The 24,265-nt window shown below is 37.7% G+C and overlaps 1 protein-coding gene across 1 annotated transcript in view; it reads right to left on the bottom strand.

The window, feature by feature from the left end:
* NBAS (NBAS subunit of NRZ tethering complex) overlaps positions 1-24,265 on the bottom strand; it is a 336,980-nt gene that overhangs the window by 299,620 nt on the left and 13,095 nt on the right. The window contains exons 7-9 of the mRNA XM_060168734.1: positions 13,176-13,309; positions 11,131-11,264; positions 9,339-9,437 (exon numbers count right to left, since the gene is read on the bottom strand). Of these exons, the coding sequence (XP_060024717.1) occupies positions 9,339-9,437; positions 11,131-11,264; positions 13,176-13,309 (367 nt within the window). The remainder of the gene's footprint in view (positions 1-9,338; positions 9,438-11,130; positions 11,265-13,175; positions 13,310-24,265) is intronic.

The raw sequence follows: 24,265 nt of genomic DNA, 5'->3' as shown, positions 1-24,265 counted from the left end.
TGGCAATGTAACGGCTATAAAGGCCCACTGATTAGCTTCCAAAAGCATCTCACAGGTCTAGATGGATCTTACACCTTATAAGAGGAGAACAAAATTTACCTATGCCCTTGGGTAAACCTTTAAGTAGGGCACTCTCAACACTATCTCCTCCACAAGATATAATTTAAACATTTGTGGGACCGATGGACATTTCCCTAGACAGGGGTGATGTATGAAGAAGAGATCGTGGCCCCCTATGCGTACTCTACTGCATCCCGTCCCATTCTATGCCCAAGACTGTTTTCCTTCCATTTTGTGCCAGTGAAGTCATCATCACGCCTCCTGAGAGCTCATTCACACGAAAAACATTTTTGATCCCCCCACTAAGTACTAGTTACTTATTTGGAATACCTCCTTTATCCCATGAGTGTAAAGGACTCATATTTAAAATGCTGAGGGACTTCCCTGGTGGTGCAGTGGTTAAGAATCTGCCTGCCAATGCAGGGGACACGGGTTCGAGCCCTGGTCCGGGAAGATCCCACATGCCGTGCAGCAACTAAGCCCGGGCGCCACAACTACTGAGCCTGCACTCCACAACAGGAAGCCACCGCAATGAGAAGCCCGCGCACCGCAACAAAGAGTAGTCCCCGCTCGCCGCAACTAGAAAACAGCCCACGTGCAGCAACGAAGACCCAACACAGCCAAAAATAAATAAAATAAATAAATTAAGAAAAGAATAAAGTGCTGAGTGTTGGTTAGGGGAAATCAGAAACCCCCATGAGATGACCAAATCAGGATGCGTAAAGCATAGCCCTTTAGCACTTCAACATGCCATTACTTAAAGGTATTCCTCAGTCTCGCCTAAAATTAACAGCTTTCTAAAGACATCTCTTGCATCTTCTGAGCCTTCCCAAGAATAGTAGCAATTCCTACCAGTGCATGCTTAGGAGAATGCAATTACCCAACTACTCTTTAGCCAGTTCACTCCTACCTAATTGCAATCTACTAATAGGCAAGCTGACACTTAGTTTATTATTCCTTGTAAATGTCTCAAGTTCTTTCTGCGGAATCTGTATCTGGCTTAACACAGTTGACTAAAAGGATAAAAATCAATCCCTCAAATGCTTAGATTCATCCTTTGTACAACTATGACATACATTATTAATCAATCATGATTCTTCCCCACAGACTGTATGAAACATGGGTATCTTTCTTAAATCTTAGTATCCTTAACATAAAGATAAAAGTGTTCAGTTGGTGGAAATGTAAATTGGTGCAACCACCATGGAAAACAATATGGAAGTTCCACAAAAATCTAAAAGTAGAGTTGCCATATGATCCAGCAATCCCACTCCTGGGCAGGTACCCAGACAAAACTATAATTCGAAAAGATACATGCACCCCTATGTTCATGGCAGCACTATTTACAATAGCCAAGATATGGAAACAACCTAAATGTCCATCGACAGATGAATGGATAAAGATGTGTATACACATACAATGGAATATCGCTCAGCCATCAAAAAGGATGAAATATTGCCATGTGCAGCAACATGGATGGACCTAGATATCATCATATTAAGTGAAGTAAGTCAGAAAGAGAAAGACAAATACCATATGGTGTCACTTATATGTGGAATCTAAAATATGATACAAATCAACATATCTATGAAACAAAAACAGACTCACAGATATAGAGAACAGACTTATGGTTGCCAACGGGGAGGGGAAGTAAGGGAGGGAAGGAATGGAAGTTTGGGATTAGCAGAGGCAAACTATTATGTATGGGATGGATAAACAACAAGGTCCTACTGTATATCATAGGGAACTATATTCAATATCCTGTGAGAAACCATAATGGAAAAGAAAATAAAAAGAATATATATATGCATGCATATGTATAACTGAATCACTCCTGTACAGAAGAAATTAACACATTGCAAATCAACTATACTTCAATAAAATTTTTTTAAAAAGCAATGTACACCAAAAAGAGTATATTTTACTGTATATAAATTTAAAGTAATTTTTTAATTAAAAAAAGATAAAAGTGTTCAAATGAAAGCCTGCTTAAAGGATCTTTTTTTTCTTTCTTATGCATTCCTTTATTTTTTACAGTTTTACTGAGGTGTGATTTACATTCCACGAAACTCACAGGCATGAGAGATTTTTAGGGACAATGGAAATATTCTAAAACTGACTGGAGTAGTGTTTGCACAAGTCTATACATTTACTAAAAATCATTGAATTATACACTTAAAATTAGTATCAAAGAGTCATCAAGGATTCTGAGAATGGGTGGTTTCTCAAAAGGGCCCAAGAAAGGAGACATGTTTTCTAGCTTTTGTCTTTGTTGAGATGTAATTCAGGATCTAGAAAAAGTTACCTTCAAACACTATCTTTGTGTAGTTACCAAGGAACTATTGGAGATTCAAAGTTGAATAAGGCAGATATGGCTTGTAGAAATTTACAGTAAAATTAGGATCAAAACCTCAAAAAAAAAAACCTATTGAAAGCAGGATACAGTAGTCCCACTTATCCACAGTTTCGCCTCCTGCAATTTCAGTTACCCACAGTCAACTGCAGTCCAAAAATATTAAATGGAAAATTCCAGAAACGGTTCATAAGTTTTCAACTGCACGCCATTCTGAGTAGTGTAGCGAAATCCTGCACCCTCCCGTGCCGTCCTGCTCCACGCAGCCCAGGAGGCGAGTCCCCCCTTTGGCTGGTGTACCCCACACTTTAGGCACTTAACAGCCATCCACGTCATCAGATACAGACTGCCGAGGTACTGTAGTTCTTGTGTTCACGAAAGCCTTATTTTACTTCATAACGGCCCCACAGCACAAGAACAGTGATGCTGGCAACTCCAATATTCTCTTACTGTGCCTGATTTATAAATAAAACTCTATCACAGGTTCACAGCATCAAGCAAAACAGTGAATTTCATAAAACCTTGAGTTTGTATATTACCAATTTATCCTAACTCCACTCTGGTTGATATATTTCACATTTACAAAATCCTTGTGGATGGTAAATATCACACCATCACATTACCAGAGTAACCAAAAATAAATAAAAATGTGATGAATATTTCAGCTTCTTTCCTTAAAAGACCAGATAATGGAAAATATAAACAATCTAGCAATATTCTGTCATACACAAGAGGGCATTTACACATATTCCTTGCTTTATAACAATTTTCATTCAGAAACTTTAATGCAGTCGTCCATCTCCAAGTTGATTGCTATCAAAAATTGTGCATGATTGCAGAACCAAGAAGAAGCCCTCCTCCTGTGGTTTCATAATGTACTTACCTTTCCAAAATTTTTGAGACCATTCCCCCAGAAATAACTTTTTTTTTTTTTTTTTGCGGTACGCGGGCCTCTCACTGCTGTGGCCTCTCCCGTTGTGGAGCACAGGCTCCGGACGCGCAGGCTCAGCGGCCATGGCTCACGGGCCCAGCCGCTCTACGGCATGTGGGATCTTCCCGGACCGGGGCACGAACCCATGTCCGCTGCATCGGCAGGCGGACTCTCAACCACTGCGCCACCAGGGAAGCCCCAGAAATACCTTTATGTACCTACATCCTAGGCCAAAAACTGAAAGGCTTAAGAAGGAATAAGGTAATCTGACTTATGACAAGTTATTATCATGTAATAACTATTGAATGTATGATCATTTCAAACCTACGGTCCCAAGTGAACCCCACTTACACTCCTGAAATAGTGCTGGGAAAAAAGAAGTCTAATACTGATCCTTTGTAAAAAACCAAGACAACAGAATAGTCATCATGAAATAAACTAAACAAAGCAAAAAAAACAGCCAAAGATTAAGACATAAAATGCACCTCTTTTAAAAAAGACAAGAAAAATAAAACAAAAATGTGGGGCAGAAGAATACAAAATATAAGAGAAGAAAAAGGGAAGAGAAAAATCAAAAGAAAGAAACATAATAATTTTTCTTCTCCACTCAAGAAATTAGTCAGTCATCCAAGGAGCCCACGGATGGAGAGGTACCAATTGACAAACAGAGCTCTTATACTAGATGTTATTGCTTAAATGTACATTGCATGTATTTTTTGCCTTCAATTATCTGAAATTTTAATTGGAAATATAAGACCTATTAATTAAAATTTCAAAATTAATAAAGTACGATATATATGTATACATAGTAATTCTATGTATGAAAATGAATAGGTCCTAGTTGCCTGTGGCCTGAACTAGTATATAATCACCTATGAGCCACCCAGCCACTAGTATCTCCAAACTAAATCAACATTCCTCAAAGCATAGCTGATATGTTTCCTCATCTCAAAAATCCGAGTTCCTTAAAGAACAGAAAAGCCAATTAACACTCCCAATTACCTGCCTTTCACACACCCATTCTCCCACCACAACTATCACCTCTACTCCCCTCCTACACACACCCTACAGTGTCAGCCAAGCCGCACCACTTGAAATTTTCCAAATATAAACTGTGGCTTCCTGCCTCTTGTCACTGTTCACAATGTCACTTTGTCTGGAACACCCATCATGTCCAGATCATATCCATTCTGCAAAGTAAGTCCTAATGCCACCTGCCATACTCCCCTGATCCTCCAAGGAAATAATATCTCCTTTATCTGGATCCCCACATCACTATATGTGCACTCTTTTAAGGCCCTTACTTCTTTCCAGTTTGCAATCCTGTTATATATGTGTGTGTATGTGTACATATGTACACACACACATATTTAAATAGAGAAAGAAATATATATATTTGACATTACATATATATATATATATATTTTAGATATACAGTTGACCCCTGAACAGCACAGTAACGGGTTAGGAGCACCAATCCCCACCACTAGCAGTCAAAAATCTGTGTATAACTTTATGGTCAGGCCTCCCTATCCACGCATGCATGTAATACTCAACCAACCGGAGATCATGTATTCCTATAGCATGTATTTAGTGGAAAAAATCCATGTATAAGTGGACCTGCGCAGCTCAAACTCATGTCATTCAAGGGTCAACCACATATGCATATACATATACGTGTATATTATTTCTCATTCAAGAATATGAGACCTTGAAGTCAGGATTGTTCTCCATCTTTATATCTTCCACAAACCTAACATTGTGTTGCACACAGCAAGCCACGATAAATAAGACAGTAATGGAAAGGCCAAATAACAACAGAACAGACTTTCTACCTCATCAATCTTTACTAATACAGGCAGACAATTCCCCTAACAGAACACATATACTTTTTAAGGGACAATAGATTAATTTTTTTAATGTATATAAGTGCTGAGAAAGATATTAATAACTGCACTAAAACAATAAAAGTAAGTTGAACTAAACCAAGAAAAGGACTTAAAAGAGCAAACCTCGCTTGGGGTTTATATAATAAAACATGGTATCAAAGAAGATGTAAACATAAAGAAATAGGTCACCCTCAACAAAAATCAAACCAGCAATTGGAGTATCACGGGTGCGATATATGGTGACACTGTGAGTATGCACTGTCTAGCCTTGGCAAAATTCACAACAGAGAACTAAGCATGTCAAAGCAAAACACATTCCATCCCCCTTCTAGCAGCAGAATTTAGTGACGACACATTAGTGAAGCCACGCAAGGAAAATACAAGATCTGAAACATAAGAACAAACATTAAAAGGCCATACTTTATATAAGAAGTTGACAAGACTAAAGAACAACACAGGGACTTCCCTGGTGGCGCAGTGGTTAAGAATCCACCTGCCATTGCAGGGGACACGGGTCCCAACCCTGTTCCGGGAAGATCCCACATGCCGAGGGGCAACTAAGCCCAGGCGCCACAACTACTGAGCCTGTGCTCTAGAGCCTGCGAGCCGCAACCACTGAGCCTGTGTGCCAGAACTACTGAGCCCGCGCGCCTAGAGCCCGTGCTCCGCAACAAGAGAAGCCACCGCAATGAGCAGCCCGCGCACCGCAATGAAGAGTAGCCGCCGCTCGCCACAACTAGAGAAAGCCCGCGCGCAGCAATGAAAATTTAACGTGGCCAAAAATAAATTAATTAATTAATTATTTTTAAAAAACACACTTTTCGGGCTTCCCTGGCGGCGCAGTGGTTGAGAGCCCGCCTGCCAATGCAGGGCACATGAGTCCGTGGCCCGGTCCGGGAGGATCCCACATGCCGCGAAGCGGCTGGGCCCGTGAGCCATGGCCGCTGAGCCTGCGCGTCCGGAGCCTGTGCTCCGCAACGGGAGAGGCCACAGCAGTGAGAGGCCCGCGTACCGCAAAAAAAACAAACACAATTTTCTTTTTCTTATAATGTTTATTTTATCATCAAAAGAAATATTTGATTTACGAAAACAATTATTTGCAGCTTATACAATTACATTCAATTTTATAAAATGTGAAGAATTCTACTCTGAATGTGATCACTCAGCTTCATCTAAAGTAAAACAAAGTTGTATTAGCATTTCAGATTTATTGTATTTAGAAAATTCTTTCTTAATTTTTAAATTTTTTAATTGGCTAGACTTTTGAAACTGATCTTCAAATTTCTTAAGGATATACCAACAGACTCTTCAAGACAGGATCTACACAAATCAAAAGGTAAAAATTAATAGTATTATATTTATTCAATCCTATCATTTCCTGAATATCCATTATGTATTTAATCCTCAAAACAACTAGTGGCTCACTGAATACTCATTTCAGTTCCTTTTTCTCCCTTCCTAAGAAAGATTCTTAAAATAACTACATAGAACTTCTAGAAATGAGAAATATAAAAAATGAAAGTAAAAATACAATGAAACTAAAAATACAATGACTAGTTTTAAAAAGAGATAAGGCACAGAAGAAATAGTAAATAGAAGATATATCAGAAAAAATTAACCAGAATACATGATTTTTTTCTAAACAAGATCATATGTATCAATTCATTATATTTATAATAGATATCAATAGTGCTTCAAACTACTTTCTTCCTTAAGTAAATAGCTACACAGAAAAAATTAAAATAATCTTTTACTTCTCTTTTTCAACAACAACAAAGGGGAAAAAAAGAGAATGAGAAAATTAAAGGTGAGTCCAGGATACTCAACATCTAGATAATAGACATTCTGGAGAGAAGAGAGGAAATAGAGGGGAAGAAATAATCAAAGAAATAATTCAGTGAATTTTCCCAAAGGTGAGTATCCAAATTGAATGGCCAACACCATGGATATTTGAAAAAAAAAAAACAAAAAAACCTACTCCAAGACATAACACAGTCAAATTTCAGAACACTGGGGGAAAATATAAAATAAAATCTCAGCTTTCAGACAGAAGGGGGACCAAAAAAATAGACCAAAAAAAAAAATGGATTTTACACTAGAGTAACATTAAAATTCTCAAGAGCATCTTTAGACATACAAGCCCTCAAAAAATATACTTCCCATGAATTCTTTCTTAGGAGGTTACAGAAGGTTGTGATTCACCAAAAGAGCCAAAGGAATCACCTAAAATAAGCTAAGCACTATTTACAACAGCCAGGACACGGAAGCACCTAAATGTCCATTGACAGAGGAATGTTTAAAAAAGATATGGTACAAATATACAATGGAATATTACCCAGCCATAAAAAAGAATGAAATAATGTCATTTGCAGCAACATGGATGGACCTAGAGATTGTCATACTGTGAAGTAAGTCAGACAGAGAAAAACAAACATCATATGATATCATTTATATGTGGAACCTAAAAAAATGGTACAAATGAAAATATTTACAAAACAGAAATAGAGTCGCAGATATAAAAAACAAACACGGTTACCAGGGAGAAAGGGGGTAGGGAGGGATAAATTAGTAGATTGGGATTGACATATACACACTACAATAAAATAGATAACTAATAAGGGCCTACTGTATAGCACAGGGAACTCTACTCAATACTCTGTAATGACCTATATGGGAAAAGAATCTAAAAAATAGTGGATATATGTATATGCATAACTGATTCATTTTGCTGTACAGTAGACTCTAACATGACATTTTAAATCAACTATACTCCAATAAAAATTTTTAAAAAATAAAATGAGCTAAAAGTGGTTACCTTTGGAAAGCAAGAAATTGGGTGGAGGAGTCAGTTTTTCAAACTATTTAATACTTGGAACTACGTGCAGATATAATTCATAAAAGGTAAATTATAAGGAAAAAAAAGTCACATGTTGGGAGAAGATACTCATCATGCATATAATCAACCCAGAATTAATGTCCAGATTATAGAAGAATGTCAAGATCAAACACCCAATAAAAAAATAAGAAATGATATAAAAAAGCATTCTACAGATAAGAAATATGAATGGCCAATCACATGAAAAGTTTCTCAATCTCATCAGTTATCAGGGAAACTCAAACTAAAACTACAATGAGATACTCTTTTACACCTACTAGATCAGCAAATATTGAGAGGTAATTCTCTCAATATTTCAAATTTTTTCATTATTATTATATTTGTTAATGGTGATCTGTGATCAGTGATCTCTGATGTTACTGTTGTAATTGTTTGTTGTTTTGTATTTTTTCATTAAGCTATTTACATTTTTTTTAGACAGAATACTACTGCACACTTAACAGACTACAGTAGAGTGTAAACATACTTTTATAGGCACTAGGAAATCAAAAAATTCGTGTGACTTGCTGTATTGCAACATCCCCTTTATTGCAGGGGTCTGGAACTGAATCCACAGTTGTGCCTGTAGTGGTAGGAATCGACTATGCAGCAATCAATGCAGCCCTAACTTGCAAAGAAGGAAAGGAGAAGGGAAGAACATCTATTGAGGCCCTTCTATGCAAGGGCATTTCACATGCACTATTTTTTAACTCTCTCAACAATGCTATGTGTTATGTATTAACCTCATTTTACAGATAAGAAAAATAAAATTTAGAGAACTAAGAGAGAAGATATTCCTCAATGGATATTCCCAGTGCCCGATCGGACTCAAGAGAAGCTCAGTCTGCCAAACAGATGAGCATCAATGTTCAGAAGATGCTTGCAACAGGGACTTCCTTGGTGGCACAGTGGTTAACAATCCGCCTGCGAATGCAGGGCACACGGGTTCAATCCCTGGTCTGGGAAGATCCCATATGCCCTGGAGCAACAGAGCCCATGCACCACAACTACTGAGCCTATGCTCTAGAGCCTGCGAGCCACAACTACTGAGCCCATGTTCAGAAGATGACTGCAACAATATTATGGACGTTAGGATAACTATACACAAGGGGAGGAAATAAAGAAACCAAAATAAAAATCAGAACGGACAACTTCTTCTCTCTGAAACTGTGCCAAGACTTCTACATCCACCTAATACTCCACCAAATACGAGAGCAAACAGTTGCTTACCTGTGCCCAGGATGGTAAATAGCTGTGTTGATTCCATGAGGATAATGACTACTGAAGCTGAAACAGTGACTCTCTTGATAGCTCTGATTTGTTCCAACACTACATTCAAGAAGGTAAATAAGAAATAAATACCATTAAACCACAGTGAGATACCACTATATACCCATTAAAATGTTTAAAATTAAAAAGATAGACACCACCAAATACTGCTGAGGATATAAAACTACCAGAGCTCTGATAAATTATTAGTAGGAATATGAATGATATGACCACTTTGAAAAAGCTCTGGCAATTTCTTATAAAATCAAACTATCCACCCTATGACTCAGCAATTCCACTCAAAGATACTGACCCAACAGAAATGAAAGCATATATCCATAAAGACTTGTACAGGGACTTCCCTGATGGTCCAGCGGTTAAGACTCTGTGCTCCCAAAGCAGGGGGCCCGGGGTTCGATCCCTGGTCAGGGAACTAGATCCTGCATGCCTCAAAGAAGATCCCACATGTGGCAATGAAGATCCCACGTGTTGCAACTAAGACCCGGCATAGCCAAATAAATAAATAAATATTTAAAAAAAAAAAAAAGACTTGTACGAGATTAGTCATAGCAGCCTTATTCACGAAACCAGAAACTTAGAGGTCCATCAAGAGAAGAATGGATAAACAAATCATGAGTGTTATGGACTGAAGGTTTGTGACCCCCATAGATTGAATGTCTGTATACCCCAAAACTCATATAAGACCCTGATGCCAATGTGATGGTACTTGGAGGAGGAGTCTTTGGGATCTATTAGGTAGGGCAAAAGAAAGGAACCCTCATGAATGGGATTAGTGTCCTTATAAGAAGAGGCTGGAGAGCTAACTAGCTCTCTTTCCACCATGTGTGGATTCAAGGAGAAGTCGGCAGTCTGCAACCCAGAAGAGGGCCCTCACCAGAACCTGACCATGCTGGCACCCTGATCGCAGACTTCCAGCTTCCAGAACTGTCACAAATACATTTCTGTTGTTGATAAGCCACCCAGTTTATGGTATTCTGTCACAGCAACCCAAACTAAGACAAACGAGATACTCATACAATGAAATACCAATCAGCCATAAAAAGAAGAAATTACAGATACATGTAAAAATAAGGATGAATCTCAAGATAAGCTGAAGGAAAGACTTAGACAAAAGAGTACATACTCTCTGAGGCCGTTAATGTAAATCACTAGAACAGGCAAAACTAATCTATGATGGAAAAAAATTATAAACAGCAGTTGCTCTGAGGGTGGGTGTGGACAAAGATTTACTGGGAAGAGGCATGAGGGAACTTAATAGCATGATGGTAATGTTCTGTATCTTGACAGGGGTTTGACTTGCACAAGTGTATGCATTCGCCATAACTCACGGGCTGGTACACTTAAGATCTGTGCATTTCACTGTATGCAAATTTTATTTCAAATGAAAGAAAACTATAAGCAAATATTGAACTTGAATTAATGAACTTTAATTAATGATATGCATGCTAAAGTATATATGTACTGACTCTGAAATATATTAAAAAATAGAACTGAATAATGGCCAGATAGAAAGATGGGTCAAAATATGACACAGCAAGTATAGTAAAATGCTAAACAGAATTTAAGTGGAGGTATATCAGAGTTCACTATAAAAGTCTTTCAACCTTCCTTTTATATTTGTAATTTTTCATAATAAAATGCTAAAAGGAAAAAAAAGCACCAAAATCTGACACTAAAGCAGAGAAATAAACATTATTTCAAACAGGGCATCCCAAATAAAGTGCATTTTTACCTTACAAGGTAGCTTCTAAGTTCTCCTCGGTAATTGATGACCAAGAGTTCTGCAGACCACTGTGCACTTGCTTTATACTCTAAAAATATCAACCCAGCAATGGCATAGCTCAGATCACCTGCTAAACTAGATGCCTGTGAAAGAGGAGGAAATTAAGTTACTAAAAAGATACTAGATAGAAGTTAACATATGTATAACTGAAGGACATTCAAGACACTAGCCCTGCCAGGTATCCTTTAAGTAAGATAGCCCAGAATTGATCGTCTGTGAAGAATCATGTAAGCCTAAGTGCCTAGAACTAGACACCCAACTCTAGACCAGCCCTCCCCCAACCACAGGCTGGAACCACAGAAGCCTCTCTGGGTGAGATGTTCACCTAGTAGGTGAATTTCTGTTCAGACTATACTTCCATTGCAAAAAAAGAAGAAAAAAAAAAAAAAAACTAATGCTATCATTCTGCCTCAAAGAATTCTACCATATAGAATTCAGACATAAGCTCTCAAATGTTAATTTCCACTGCCAGTAGTAACCAATGCTAAAAAAAAAAAAGAAAAAAAGAAAAATGCCTGCATTTGCTCCAAATGTTACTTCCATTTGCCTAATCAGCAATTTAAAGGGAAGGCACTTAAAACACTCACTCAATGCCAGCCTTTTTCTATCAACTAAATATCAAGCTGTATTTGCTGAGGATCTGGAGGGCATGTGCACCTTAGCACACACAGTGAAGCACATAATGAAGTTTCCTACACTGAATGGCTCCTCATTGTCTAGAACCGCTCAATAAAACAGGGCAGCCACATGTAGCTGCTGAACACTTGATACATGGCTAGTCCAAATTGAGATATGCTATAAATATAAAAATACACGCCAAATTTCAAGGACTTAGTACCAAAGAAAGAACGTGAAATATTTCATCAATCATTTTTACACTGTCATTTCAACATGTAATCATTTTAGATATGTTGTAATAAATAAAATATATCAAATAAATTTCACCTGCTTAACTTAATGTTACTAAAAAATTTTAAATTACACACGTGATCACATATATAGCTCACATTACATTTCTATTAGACAATGCTAGTCTAGAAAATAGTAACTCAACCTACTTAGTTTGGTTCCCCAGAACTTCTATACCAGGAGCCCAATGTACTCTTTCAAGTTTTTCCACACATTTCTGAACAAAAATCATTCTCTATATCCTTGGTTCTCACTCCTAGCTTCTCATTAGAATCAGCTGAAAGACTTGAAACATTAAAGTCCAGGGCTCACTCAGATCAATTAAGTCAGACTCTCAGTGGGGGGAGCCTGGACAACCCAGCAATTTGTTTAGTTTTTCTTTTTCTTTTCTTTATAAAGCTTTGCAGGTGATTCTAAGATGCAGCCAGAGTTAGAACCACTGTTCTACCTGCCCCTTTATTTTATTCACTTGAGGAAGGAGGATACAAAGTAAAGAGCCCCGAATTCCTAAAAGAGACACTAATTAACTGGATTACCACGGGAAAAGTCATTTTACTTCCTCACAATTTATGCTCTCTAAACTGTAAAATGAGGGTAATAAGTACCCAATCTACTCAAAGGGTGTTGTGAATATTAAACAGGAATGTATATCAAAGTCATTAATAAAGTACAAAGCACTACACAAATATAAGTTACTACCACCATTAATTTTTTTCTCCACTCTCCATTTCAGTTTCTATCCCTTTAGGGTAACAAATTCTAACTCCTCCCAGGCTGGTTCTGTTGCAAAGGCCCACTGACTTCTTTCCTACGCTGGAACTTTACAACAGCTTTCTGCACCTCTATTTAGTATTTACTTACTACCATCTTACAATAATGGTAGATTATGTCTGGTTAGTGCATTACAAAATGCAAAGAATAAATACTTAACGTACAGATCTCTAACCAGATCTAAGCATCTTAAGTTCACAGCTTATTATTCTGATTTACATTTATAGTTCCTCTCATCACATTCATTCATTCAAGTACCTATACATGAAAGGTAGTCAAAAAAAATATGTTTTCAGTTTAAGGTATGTACATACCGGGATTATAACAAAGAGTTCACTTCCCATGAGATCAAACACTCTCACAGTTCCCGTGCTTTCGGCATAGGCCAGCAGGGTGCAATCGTAACTCCATGCCACACATCTCCACTGGGGTTTTGGGTCTTTTGGAACTAGAATGAAAAGAAAAGAAGTGCTTTTAACATTATTAAGATAGTTAATACCTATAGTTCCTGCAGCTAAAGAGAGTATTCAAGTATGACATCATTTCCTAAGGGTCTCTAAAACTCCTGTTCAGTAGAAAAGAACAGCTCCCAGAAAGCCACTTCAAGTAAGAGTGGAAAATGTAAACCGTGACAAGTCTTGTCCCACTTACTTAAGAAGCAAAGTCTACTGACACCAGTGGTGTGCTGAATGCTGAGCAAGCCCTCATCTGGTAAAGGCTCAGGAACGATATACCTCAAAATACTTATGAAATTACGAGAGATCAAAAGCATAAAGATTAAGCAGAAAACTATTCCAATTCAGTGAGTTAAGTTCCTCCAAAAGCAAAAAACAAAAAACAAAACTCAAAATGTCAACTGAGATCTTTTAGATATGTATTTCAAATATAGATGGTAAAGAAAAACAAAGTGGGAGTATACTGACACAGAATTAGAAAGAGAAAAGAATACATATGTATATTAGGCAACTGATCAGGAACTGTTCTCAATCAATTACAAAATTATAAGATTTTGAGAATCAACACCTTAATAATCCAACACCGGTATTTTCTTCTGTTCTGAATTTTTCAGTACAACAAAAGAAAGGCTACCAGCTGCAAAAGAGAAAGGGGCTGTGAAACTCTAAACTGTTTTAGGCTTGTCTGAGGTTTCTGATGTTTCCTTTGCTCCTGTTTCCCCTTATTAGAATCCCAGAACTGAAGAGCCAGGTAGGACCAGTGCCTTCCCTTTACCAGCAAAAATTCCAAATGATTAGGAGCCTCAAGGTGACACCAGGAGTCACGATCAGAACAAACCCAGAACGTAAGCATGCTGCCTTCCCATGCAGTGTGCACTTCATTACAACACACGGCCCCTCAGTCAGAGCCTGGATTTAGCCTGAGGATTACTGACTCAGAAATGTTTCTGAAATTTATTGCCTTCTCTCTATTCCTCTGCTAATGTCGCAATTCAGGCTTTCATCATCTCTGGCCTAGACTCTCATGACAGCCTCCTAACAGGTCTTCCCACTTTCAGGCTCTTCCCCTCTAATCCTTCCTCAATAGTACCCGAAGTTATCTTTGTAAAAGAGAAAGATGAAGAAATCACATCTTTCCCCTGCTTTAAAATCCCTGGTTTATCCATTTCCAAAAAAATCAAGTCCAAACTCCTCCACATGCATAAAAGGCCCTTCACCAATGGTTCCATCAGAGCTTTCCAATTCACCTCCCCGCCCTTCCTCCATCATACACCTAATGACCCACCAATAACACACCACCTGGCAAATAAACCATGCATACTCCAGTCTGTGTCTTTCATGCACATTGTTGCTTCTCCCTAGAATGTTCATCTCCAGTGCTACTCCGAGGGTACTTGCTTGTTAAACCATCTGTGGTAACAAACTGTCACCTCTTCCTTCTTTGACACTCTTCAGAACTGACTGCCCTCTTCTACGTGCCCCCAAATATACTGTACAGAAGTCTCTCATAGTACTTATCACATCAGACGATGGTGTTTACATGATTATTTCCCCCACAAGTCTCTGAGACAATGTCTTACTCAACACTGCCATCCCAGGACCTGGAACAGAAAGTGATTAACGTTTCACTAATGAGCAAAGCCCCAGCCTCTTAGAAAAATCTACAGTAACGGGGTAAAGTAATGCTAAGGGTTTACCGTTCCTCAGGGGCTAACAATTAAACGTGAATTATATAACTGAAGTCTTCTCTCCACCTAACAGAGGTACGGTAGAATTTAAACCCCCCTCATCTCTGCAATATATGTAAAATACGTTCTGTATACAGGAAAAGTATACCAGATGTCAACGAGTTTCTTCATTTTGACTATTTCTCAAAGGTAAAAAGCATGCCAAAAAAAGCCAAGAGAGGCCCCTGAACACAGGAGGGTCTAGGGAATTTTATTAAAGCCTAACGAAATACTGCATACACTTTGGAAAAGCAATTTTTTTAAGGTGAGAATAAAATGAAGAAAAAGATCAGTTCTCTGTCCTCAGCTTTAAAAAACAATGAAACTTGGAAGTAAACTTAAGCACAAAATGATAAACAACAGAATACTTCAAGACCCGCAAATACACAGATGCTACACAAACACCAGCAAGAGGACAATTTAATACCCTGAAAAATATTCACGTTCTAAAGAAACACAGCAACATGTTTCCACTGTCTCTGTTTTACCTGCGATAACATCTTTCCTCTTCATTTTGACAGGAGGATAAACAGATTTATGTACTACCTTCCGTATCTGTCTGAAGTAAGTTCCACCTGAAGGGACTTTGTTTTAACTATTACTTCCAGTTATAACCAGCAGCTCCAGAAAACTCGGCATGTGTTTTGACCCAGATAAAGGTATGTTTTCATTACAAGAGAAGATTTCCCATAACAATGTGAAAGTAAAGACATTATCATCAGATTTTTTCAGCACCCTGTGTGGTTTTGGAGAGGAACGAACAGCACAGATTTGTACAAAGCCAGTGTCAACGGAGTTTTCTGGAAAGTACTGAAACGGGCTGATGATAAAGTTAACCAGCAGTGTGACAGCTGCCAGGTTGCTGGCGAAACCACTTACAGCCGCGCTCACCCTGCACTGGGCTGCGGCCCCTTCAACCTGCCCCACTGCCGAGCTTGCTTGCACCTCAGAGCTCCTGTCAGTGCTGTCTGCTCTGCCTGGAATACTCTTGCCCGAACCGGTCCCTGGCTCCCTTCCATCTTTCACGTCTCAATTTAAATCTTGCTTGCTTAGGCAGTGTGCTCCGACCACCCTGTCTAAGCAGCCTCGAGGCTCCGTTGTTCTTCTCCATTCCAATGATTTCATGTCTTTCACAGCTCTTATCCCATATCAGTATATATTTGTCTACTTTTTATTGTCTGCCTTATGCATTAAACTATAAATTCCAAAATGTCAGGTGCTGTGTCCGTATTGTTCATAACTTCATCACCAGCATTTCGTGCTCGGCTGGGACACAACAGCACTCAAGGGCTAAAGGAGCACACTTCAATCCAGTGCTCACGTACCCAAACTAGAACTGGGAAAGGGAAAAAATTACAAAGAAGGAACACCGGGTTTTATTCTCAGTGCTGCCATAAAACAGCTGGGTGTGACCATGGGACGATCACCAAGGGTTCAATGAACACTCTCTCCCAACTTTGACTTTTACATCAAGAACCAGTGAGTAAGAGTAAACTAGTGGCGCTAAAAGCCATGCAGGGGCTTCCCTGGTGGCGCAGTGGTTGGGAGTCCGCCTGCCGATGCAGGCGACACAGGTTCGTGCCCCGGTCCGGGAAGATCCCACATGCTGCGGAGCGGCTGGGCCCCTGAGCCATGGCCGCTGAGCCTGCGCGTCCGTAGCCTGTGCTCCGCAATGGCAGAGGCCACAACAGTGAGAGGCCCGCGTACTGCAAAAAAAAAAAAAAAGCCATGCAGAGGAGCTAAATATTTAAATGTTTGAAATTAAAGTGTTAGTAGAAGACATGAGAAAATTTTTACAATCCTAGAATAAGAAAGGTGAAAGCATACAAAACTTGGAAGCTATAAAGGAAAAAAAAGTGACAAATGCGGTTACCAAAAAAAAAATGCTCCATGGAAAAAAAAAGACACTATAACACATTTAAAAGACAAATGGATTGGGAAAAATATCTGCAACATATATGACAAAGGGTAACATTCATACTATATAGAAATAATAAGGAAATAGTCAAGTAAGAAAATAGTCAATAAGGAAAAGTCAGATAATCCAAGAGGAATATAGTCAAAAGGATATGATCTAACAATTCACAAAAAAAAAAAAGCAACTTGACATATGCCCTACCATATAACTAAACATATGCAAATTGGAAATGAGATGCTTTTCTCCCTCTGCCTAACCTGATGAATATTTTAGAAATAGGTAACATATGGTGCTGACAATGGAGAAAAGAAATAGCTTTATAATCATACCTTTTACATGGTTGTATAATAAGTATAACTTTCAGGAAGGAAATATGGCAGTAGCTACATTTTGTATGCTACACCCATGGACAAACAGATGTCTTTTCCAGTGCTGTTAGAGGGGGAAAGGGATAAAGAGGGGAAGAGAAAGAATAAAACAAGCCACTGTACACAATCTAAATTTCTACTAAGAGGGGAACAGATAAATAAAACGTGGTTCACATTCTCACAATGGAATGCTGTGGCTTCATTTAAAAGACTGTATTACACCTGTGCACACTGACTGGGAAAGACATCATCAATACAGTAAGTGCGGGAGCAAGCTGAAGAACAAAATACATAAGATGATCTTGTTTTTTTACCTAAAAAAAGTCAATCCATCTATGTACAGGTTCATATAAGCAAAGAAGGCTTTATATTAAACCATTAATATAAGTTTCTATGAAGAATGCAAATTGAGAAGATAAAACGATCTTTTTGTTACTTCAGCATTGTTTGAATTTGTTCAAAGTATGTACTGCTTTTGTAATTAAAAGAAAAAAAAAACCGAGAGTAACTACTTTCAGACTAGGCTGCCCACCACAGCTTAAAAAAAGAGACTAAGTTAGGAAATTTTACTTGAATTTTAAATAATGTCCATAAATTTTGCAAATGTGATGAAATCTATGAATCCACTGATCTTAGAGGCTCAATCAACCTAAAGCGGGAAAACTAGAAAAAAAATCAAGTCCCATGAGAACCAAATTTGTGAAATCAATGAAAATCTTAGAAGCAGCTAGAAAAAAGACACACTACCTACAGAAACAATAACAGCAATGACTGCTGCTTTCTCATCAAAACAATGCAATGATATCTTTAAACAGCTGAAAGAAAAAAAAAGGTCAACCTGGGATTCTATATCCAGAGAAAATAGTTTACAAAAATGAAAGCAAAAATCAAAGATGGTTTCAGACCAACAATAAGAGAATTTATCAACAGACCTGCATTACAAGAAATATTAAATAATTTCTTCAAGTTGAAGGAAAACACTATCAAATGGAAACGTTTACAGAAAGAAAAAGTTGAAAAGTAACTGAAATGGAAAATAGAAGGAAAAATAAAAGATTTACCCTTGTTTTTTAATTCCTTAAAAAGTTACTGGACAAAAATAATAATATAAATATATATTGTGGCAGTTTAGCATTTATAAAAAGTTTGACAACAGTACAAAGGAGTAGGAGGGATGTACACTGTGTAATAAAATAATTTTTAAATGCACATTGTAAACCCCAGAACAAATGCTAAAAGGAAACAGAGAAGAGATAGGACAAATAGAAAAATAAGAAGGTAAAACCTAACCAGTCCAATAATTGCATTAACTGTAAATGTTCTATTAATCTCCAAAATATACAAGCAGCTCATGCAGCTTAATATCAAAGAAACAAACAACCCAATCCAAAAATGGGCAGAAGACCTAAATAGACATTTCTCCAAAGAAGATACAGAGACTGCCAGCAAACATATGAAAGGATGCTCAACATCACTAATCATTAGAGAAATGCAAACCAAAACTACAATGAGGTATCACCTCACACCGGTAAGAATGGCCATCATCAACAAATCTACAAACAATAAATGCTGGAGAAGGTGTGGAGAAAAGGGAACCCGCTTGCACTGTTGGTGGAAATGTAAATTGATACAGCCACTATGGAGAACAGTATGGAGGTTCCTTAAAAAACTAAAAATAGAACTATCATACAACCCAGCAATCCCACTACTGGGCGTATACCCTGAGAAAACCATAATTCAAAAAGAGTCATGTACCACGATGTTCATTGCAGCTCTATTTACAATAGCCTAAGTGTCCATCGACAGATGAATGGATAAAGATGGGGCACATATATACAGTGGAATGTTATTCAGCCATAAAAAGAAATGAAATTGAGTTATTTGTAGTGAGGTGGATGGACCCAGAGACTGTCATACAGAGTGAAGTAAGTCAGAAAGAGAAAAACAAATATCGTATGCTAACACATATATATGGAATCTTAAAAAAAAATGGTTCTGAAGAACCTAGGGGCAGGACAGGAATAAAGATGCAGGTGCAGAGAATGGACTTGAGGACACGGGGAGAGGGAAGGGTAAGCTGGGATGAAGTGAGAGAGTTGCATGGACATACATACACTACCAAATGTAAAATAGATAGCTAGTGGGAAGCAGGCGCATAGCACAGGGAGATCAGCTCGGCGCTTTGTGACCACCTAGAGGGGTGGGATAGGGAGGGTGGGAGGGAGATGCAAGAGGGAGGAGATATGGAGATATATGTATATGTATAGCTGATTCACTTTGTTATAAGGAAGAAACTAACACACCATTGTAAAGCAATTATACTCCAATAAAGATGTTTAAAAAAATGTAAATGTTCTAAACATTACAATTAAATGACAGAAATTGTCACACTGAAAAAAAAGCATGACAAATTATATGCTTTCTATAAGAGATGTACATTTAATACAGATAAATGAAAAAGAAGAGAAAAAAATATGTCATGCAAATGCTAATCATAAAAAAGCTAGAGCGACTGTAATAATATTAGACAAAATAGAATCCAGGACAAAAAGTATTACTGGAGATAGAAAGGGACATTCCATCACAGTAAAGGAGCCATTTCATCAAGAAGACAAAATAATATGTGTAGGCACCCATAAACTAGAACCCCTAAATACATAAAGACTGATAGAACTAACGGGTAAAATAAAATACACAATTATATTTGGAAATGTCAACCCTCCTCTCTCAGGAAATGACAGAACAACTAGACAGAAAATCAGCATATATAAAAATTTGAACAGCTCTAACCCAACTCAATGTAATTAACATTTATAAACCACGATACCTAAAAACTGCAGCATATGCAAGAATCAAATTCTTTTGAAGACAGACCATATGCTGGGCCATAAATCAAGTCTCAATAAGTTTAAAAGGTTAAAATCATATTGAATATTTTCTCTGACCACAACAGAATTAGATATCAATAACAAAACTGCTTATATTACAACAAGCTGAAATGCTTACAGAGGAAAAAAGGTTTAAAGTCAGTGATATAAATTTCCATATCCCATCTAGACAAATATAAGGAAATTAAATCTAGTAGGCAGAAGAAAGGAAATAATATAGATAAAAGCAAAAATCAAAAGAAAACAACAGAAAAAGAAATCAAAACCTATTTTTATTGAATATTAATAAACTGATAAAACTCTGGCCTGACCGATCAAGAGAAAAGAAAGAGAACACAAATTACCAATATCAAGAACAAAAGAGGGACATCACTACAGGTCTGACAGACAATGAAAGGATAATAAGGAAGTACTACAAGCAACTTTAAGCCAATATATGCTAAAATTTAGGGGAAATTCCATTAAAAAAACTGGAACCGAAAGAAGATGAAATTGAAATTTTAAAAAGCTTTGTATCTATTATAAAATTTTAATTAGGAATTAAAAACCTACTCACAAAATTCCAAGTTTCACTGGTGAATTCTATCAATTAAGAAATAATTCCAATTTTACACAAACTCTTGCATAAAACAAAAAAAGAAGGGACACTTGTCAACTCATTATTTTGAGACCAGCACTACTCTAATACCAAACCAGAAAAACATTACCAAAAGAAAAAACAATCTATAAACCAATAGCTCCATGAACATAGATGTAATAACCTGCTACCTATGTTATACACAATTATCTGCACAAAGGCCTAATGATGGTTCTACCTTGCTTGTGAAATCAAGTATAACAGTGAGGTACTTACTCCTCAGAGATCAAATTTATAGGCACTTTCCGGATAATTTGGATGATTGGGAGACCTACATCTTAACACTCAGGAAGTTATCCAGTAAAAAAAGATCAAAAAAGATACTTCGGAAAGTTCTTCTTTAACTTCAACCTAAAAGACTTAACAATCTATCTTTAAGTGAAGAAAGCAGATTATAAAACATTTTACTTTCACAGAGCATATCTATAGTAACAAGCACTTCCAGAAAAATGTCTGAAAGAACAGATCATGGAATGTTAATAGTACTTATCTCTGGATGGTATGCTTATTTTTATTTTCTACTTTTGCTCATTCTTAGTTTCTAAAATTTTTACTGAGAATGTGCATTATTTTTTCAACAGGAAAAAAATTTATTAAAAGTTATGAAAAGAAATAGGGCTTCCCTGGTGGCGCAGTGGTTGAGAGTCCGCCTGCCGGTGCAGGGGACACGGGTTCGTGCCCCGGTCCGGGAAGATCCCACATGCCGCGGAGCGGCTGGGCCCGTGAGCCACGGCCGCTGAGCCTGCGCGTCCGGAGCCTGTGCTCCGCCACGGGAGAGGCCACAGCAGTGAGAGGCCCCCGTACCGCAAAAAAAAAAAAAAAAAAAAAGTTATGGAAAGAAATAGTTACCATATAACCTGAGGTTCCTGAATCGCAGTTCAAGAATGAAATGTTTCATTTCAAAATCTGGCTGCTTCAAACAGTCTGTGCTTCCCAACCTTTTTCATGTCAAGACACACGTAGAATATCACGTTTGTATGGCACCTATGGGTAAATTGATGAGGTTGCTGGAAACTGGAGGCAACCAGCCTGAGCTCACGCTGTCAGAGGGCCACCAGGCCACTGGAGGGCTGACAGGACCTCAGCCCACCTACACTAGGCAAGCTGCTGCTCAGCATTGGGAAGCTCTGGTTTATGGTATCTCAAAATCAGAACTACGAGAAAAATCTCCTGATTAACATAGTACAGCTCTGAAAATGTCTAATTCCATGTGCTATTTTTAGGTCACTATTCAGGATAGAAAGAGAAGACTGAATTACTATTTATGGCCTGGCAAACATAGCCAACAAGTTGCAATCCACATTTAAATATCCTCAAACAGCATATACTTTATAAAACAATAACTGAAAAATACCGAAGTGGAACCAAACAGCTCCTATTTCAGTTTGCAGACTACGATATGTAGTTTCAGAAACGCATTAACAACCATCCGGCTCCTTCTCTCCAGGCATACGCAGGAAATATCATTTGGCATACGAGAGTTATTCCCATAAAGATGAGTTAGATAATAAGCAAATGATCACTACCTCACATTACATGAAATGGAAAGAAGCCATTAATGCACATTAAAGTCGTAAATCCACACATTCAGAAGCCAACAAAATAAAACATTAGTTCTCAAAGCATTATTACCTCACTCATGCTGCCACATTAACTGTACACAGTAAAAGCTCTAACAAATATCACAATCTGTGTAAAATACAGAAGGGTTAATCTTCCAATTTCATGTTAACTTACAGATTTCTCAGCTTACTTACTGATTCAGAGTAGGGTCTAATGTCAAAGCTCAAAGGGGCTGCCTGTCTGAATCACTCCAACATTCTGAGCACCATTTCTCAGAAGCCCACTGCAGGCTCCCCAAGCCCTCACCCAACAAAAGGGACGCACTGGGAGAAAAGGCAATTGAATACCCCCAAGTTATTCTTCTCGGAACTTCTTGATCCTTATACATTATTTAAGCCAAGCCTGGTCCACTTTAATAAGTGCTGGTGAAAAAACTATAGGAAGCAAATTCAGAAAATGCTAAAGCCCCAAGGTTTAGAAATTCACAAAAACTACTCCCCTTCGATTTACTTTCAGAAAGATACTAAGCAAATACGGCTTCCTACCTACCCTTATTGTTCTAATTGTGGTATGTATACACACTTGCATACAACAGGAATAAAAAACATGAATATCATGACAAGTACCCATAAACTTATATATGTCTATATATATATACATAATACATATATATGTATTATGTATATATATATACTCATACATACACACACACTCATGAACTTACAAAATTAACTCACAAGAAACAAGCAAATACACTTTTTCATAGATTCATTCATAAAAATCTTTTTAATAGTTCCCAACTACCACTATCCACTTGATATGGTCAAAAACTGTGTGCCTTCTATGTGTCAGACACCATGCTAGGCACTAAGAATGCGAAAAAAAAAAAAAAAGCTGAGTAAGGCAGAAGCCCTGCCTTCAATCTAATTAGGAATCAAACAAGCAAGTCAACAATTTAAAAAGGAAAGATTAGGCTAAGTGAAATGACATAGGTACAAAAAGTCCTACAGAAACATTAAGAAAAATGCACAAATCATGAGGAAGAGGGCAAGAAAAAAAAGTTTCCAAAAAAAGCTGATGCTTCAACTAAAACATGCAGAACTAATTAATTAAATATAAAGGTGAGAGCTTCTAGGCTAAAGGAACCATCTGTACCAAGGCATGAAAAATACAATGGGGATGGAAAACTGCAAGCTTCTTTATATTAGATCACAGGACGTATGGCAGGGGTATTTACAGGACAGACACAGGCTGACTCGTGTCCTGAACTAGAAAATATGAACTGCATTCTATAGTCAAGAGTGAACAATTGAAAGATTTTAGGCAGAATAACAGTACTAGTAACAGTAATAACAGCTTAATGCCTCCTAAGTACTTAGTATGTCAGACATTATGCTAAGAGCTTTATATATATTAGCTCACATCATTTTTCCACAACCCATTCTATAGGATTTTGCCTGTATTACAGATAATTGAGGCTCAGAGAGGTAAAGTAACTTGTCCAAGGTTAATATTTAGGAAGCAGTGGAGCCAGACTTGAAGGGTAATCTTGAGAGAATTCTCAATGAAGGATGATCAATTTGACAAGCAGGGTAAAGTACTGATAAGTGAAGGGCATATAGAAGAAAACCCTGTCAGGAGACTGTTGTAAGAAACCAAGTGAAAAAAAAATGTTAAGAGCCTGAACCAGGGCTGTGATGGCTGACGTGCACAAGCAGGAAGCAAGAGCCATTTAAACAGATTCCCAGGACGTGGTGAAGTTAAGATAAGGTGAGGCTTCTCCACTGTGTCACTCAGTGTAAGTGCAAAGAATTATTTCTCTCTCTCTCCCCTGATGGACTATAAACC

Source organism: Lagenorhynchus albirostris, chromosome 13 (assembly GCF_949774975.1).
Source record: "Lagenorhynchus albirostris chromosome 13, mLagAlb1.1, whole genome shotgun sequence".
In the NCBI taxonomy this organism is placed as follows: domain Eukaryota; kingdom Metazoa; phylum Chordata; class Mammalia; order Artiodactyla; family Delphinidae; genus Lagenorhynchus; species Lagenorhynchus albirostris.
Note: the sequence above shows the minus strand (reverse complement) of the source record. Positions and strands in the feature narration are given on the sequence as shown.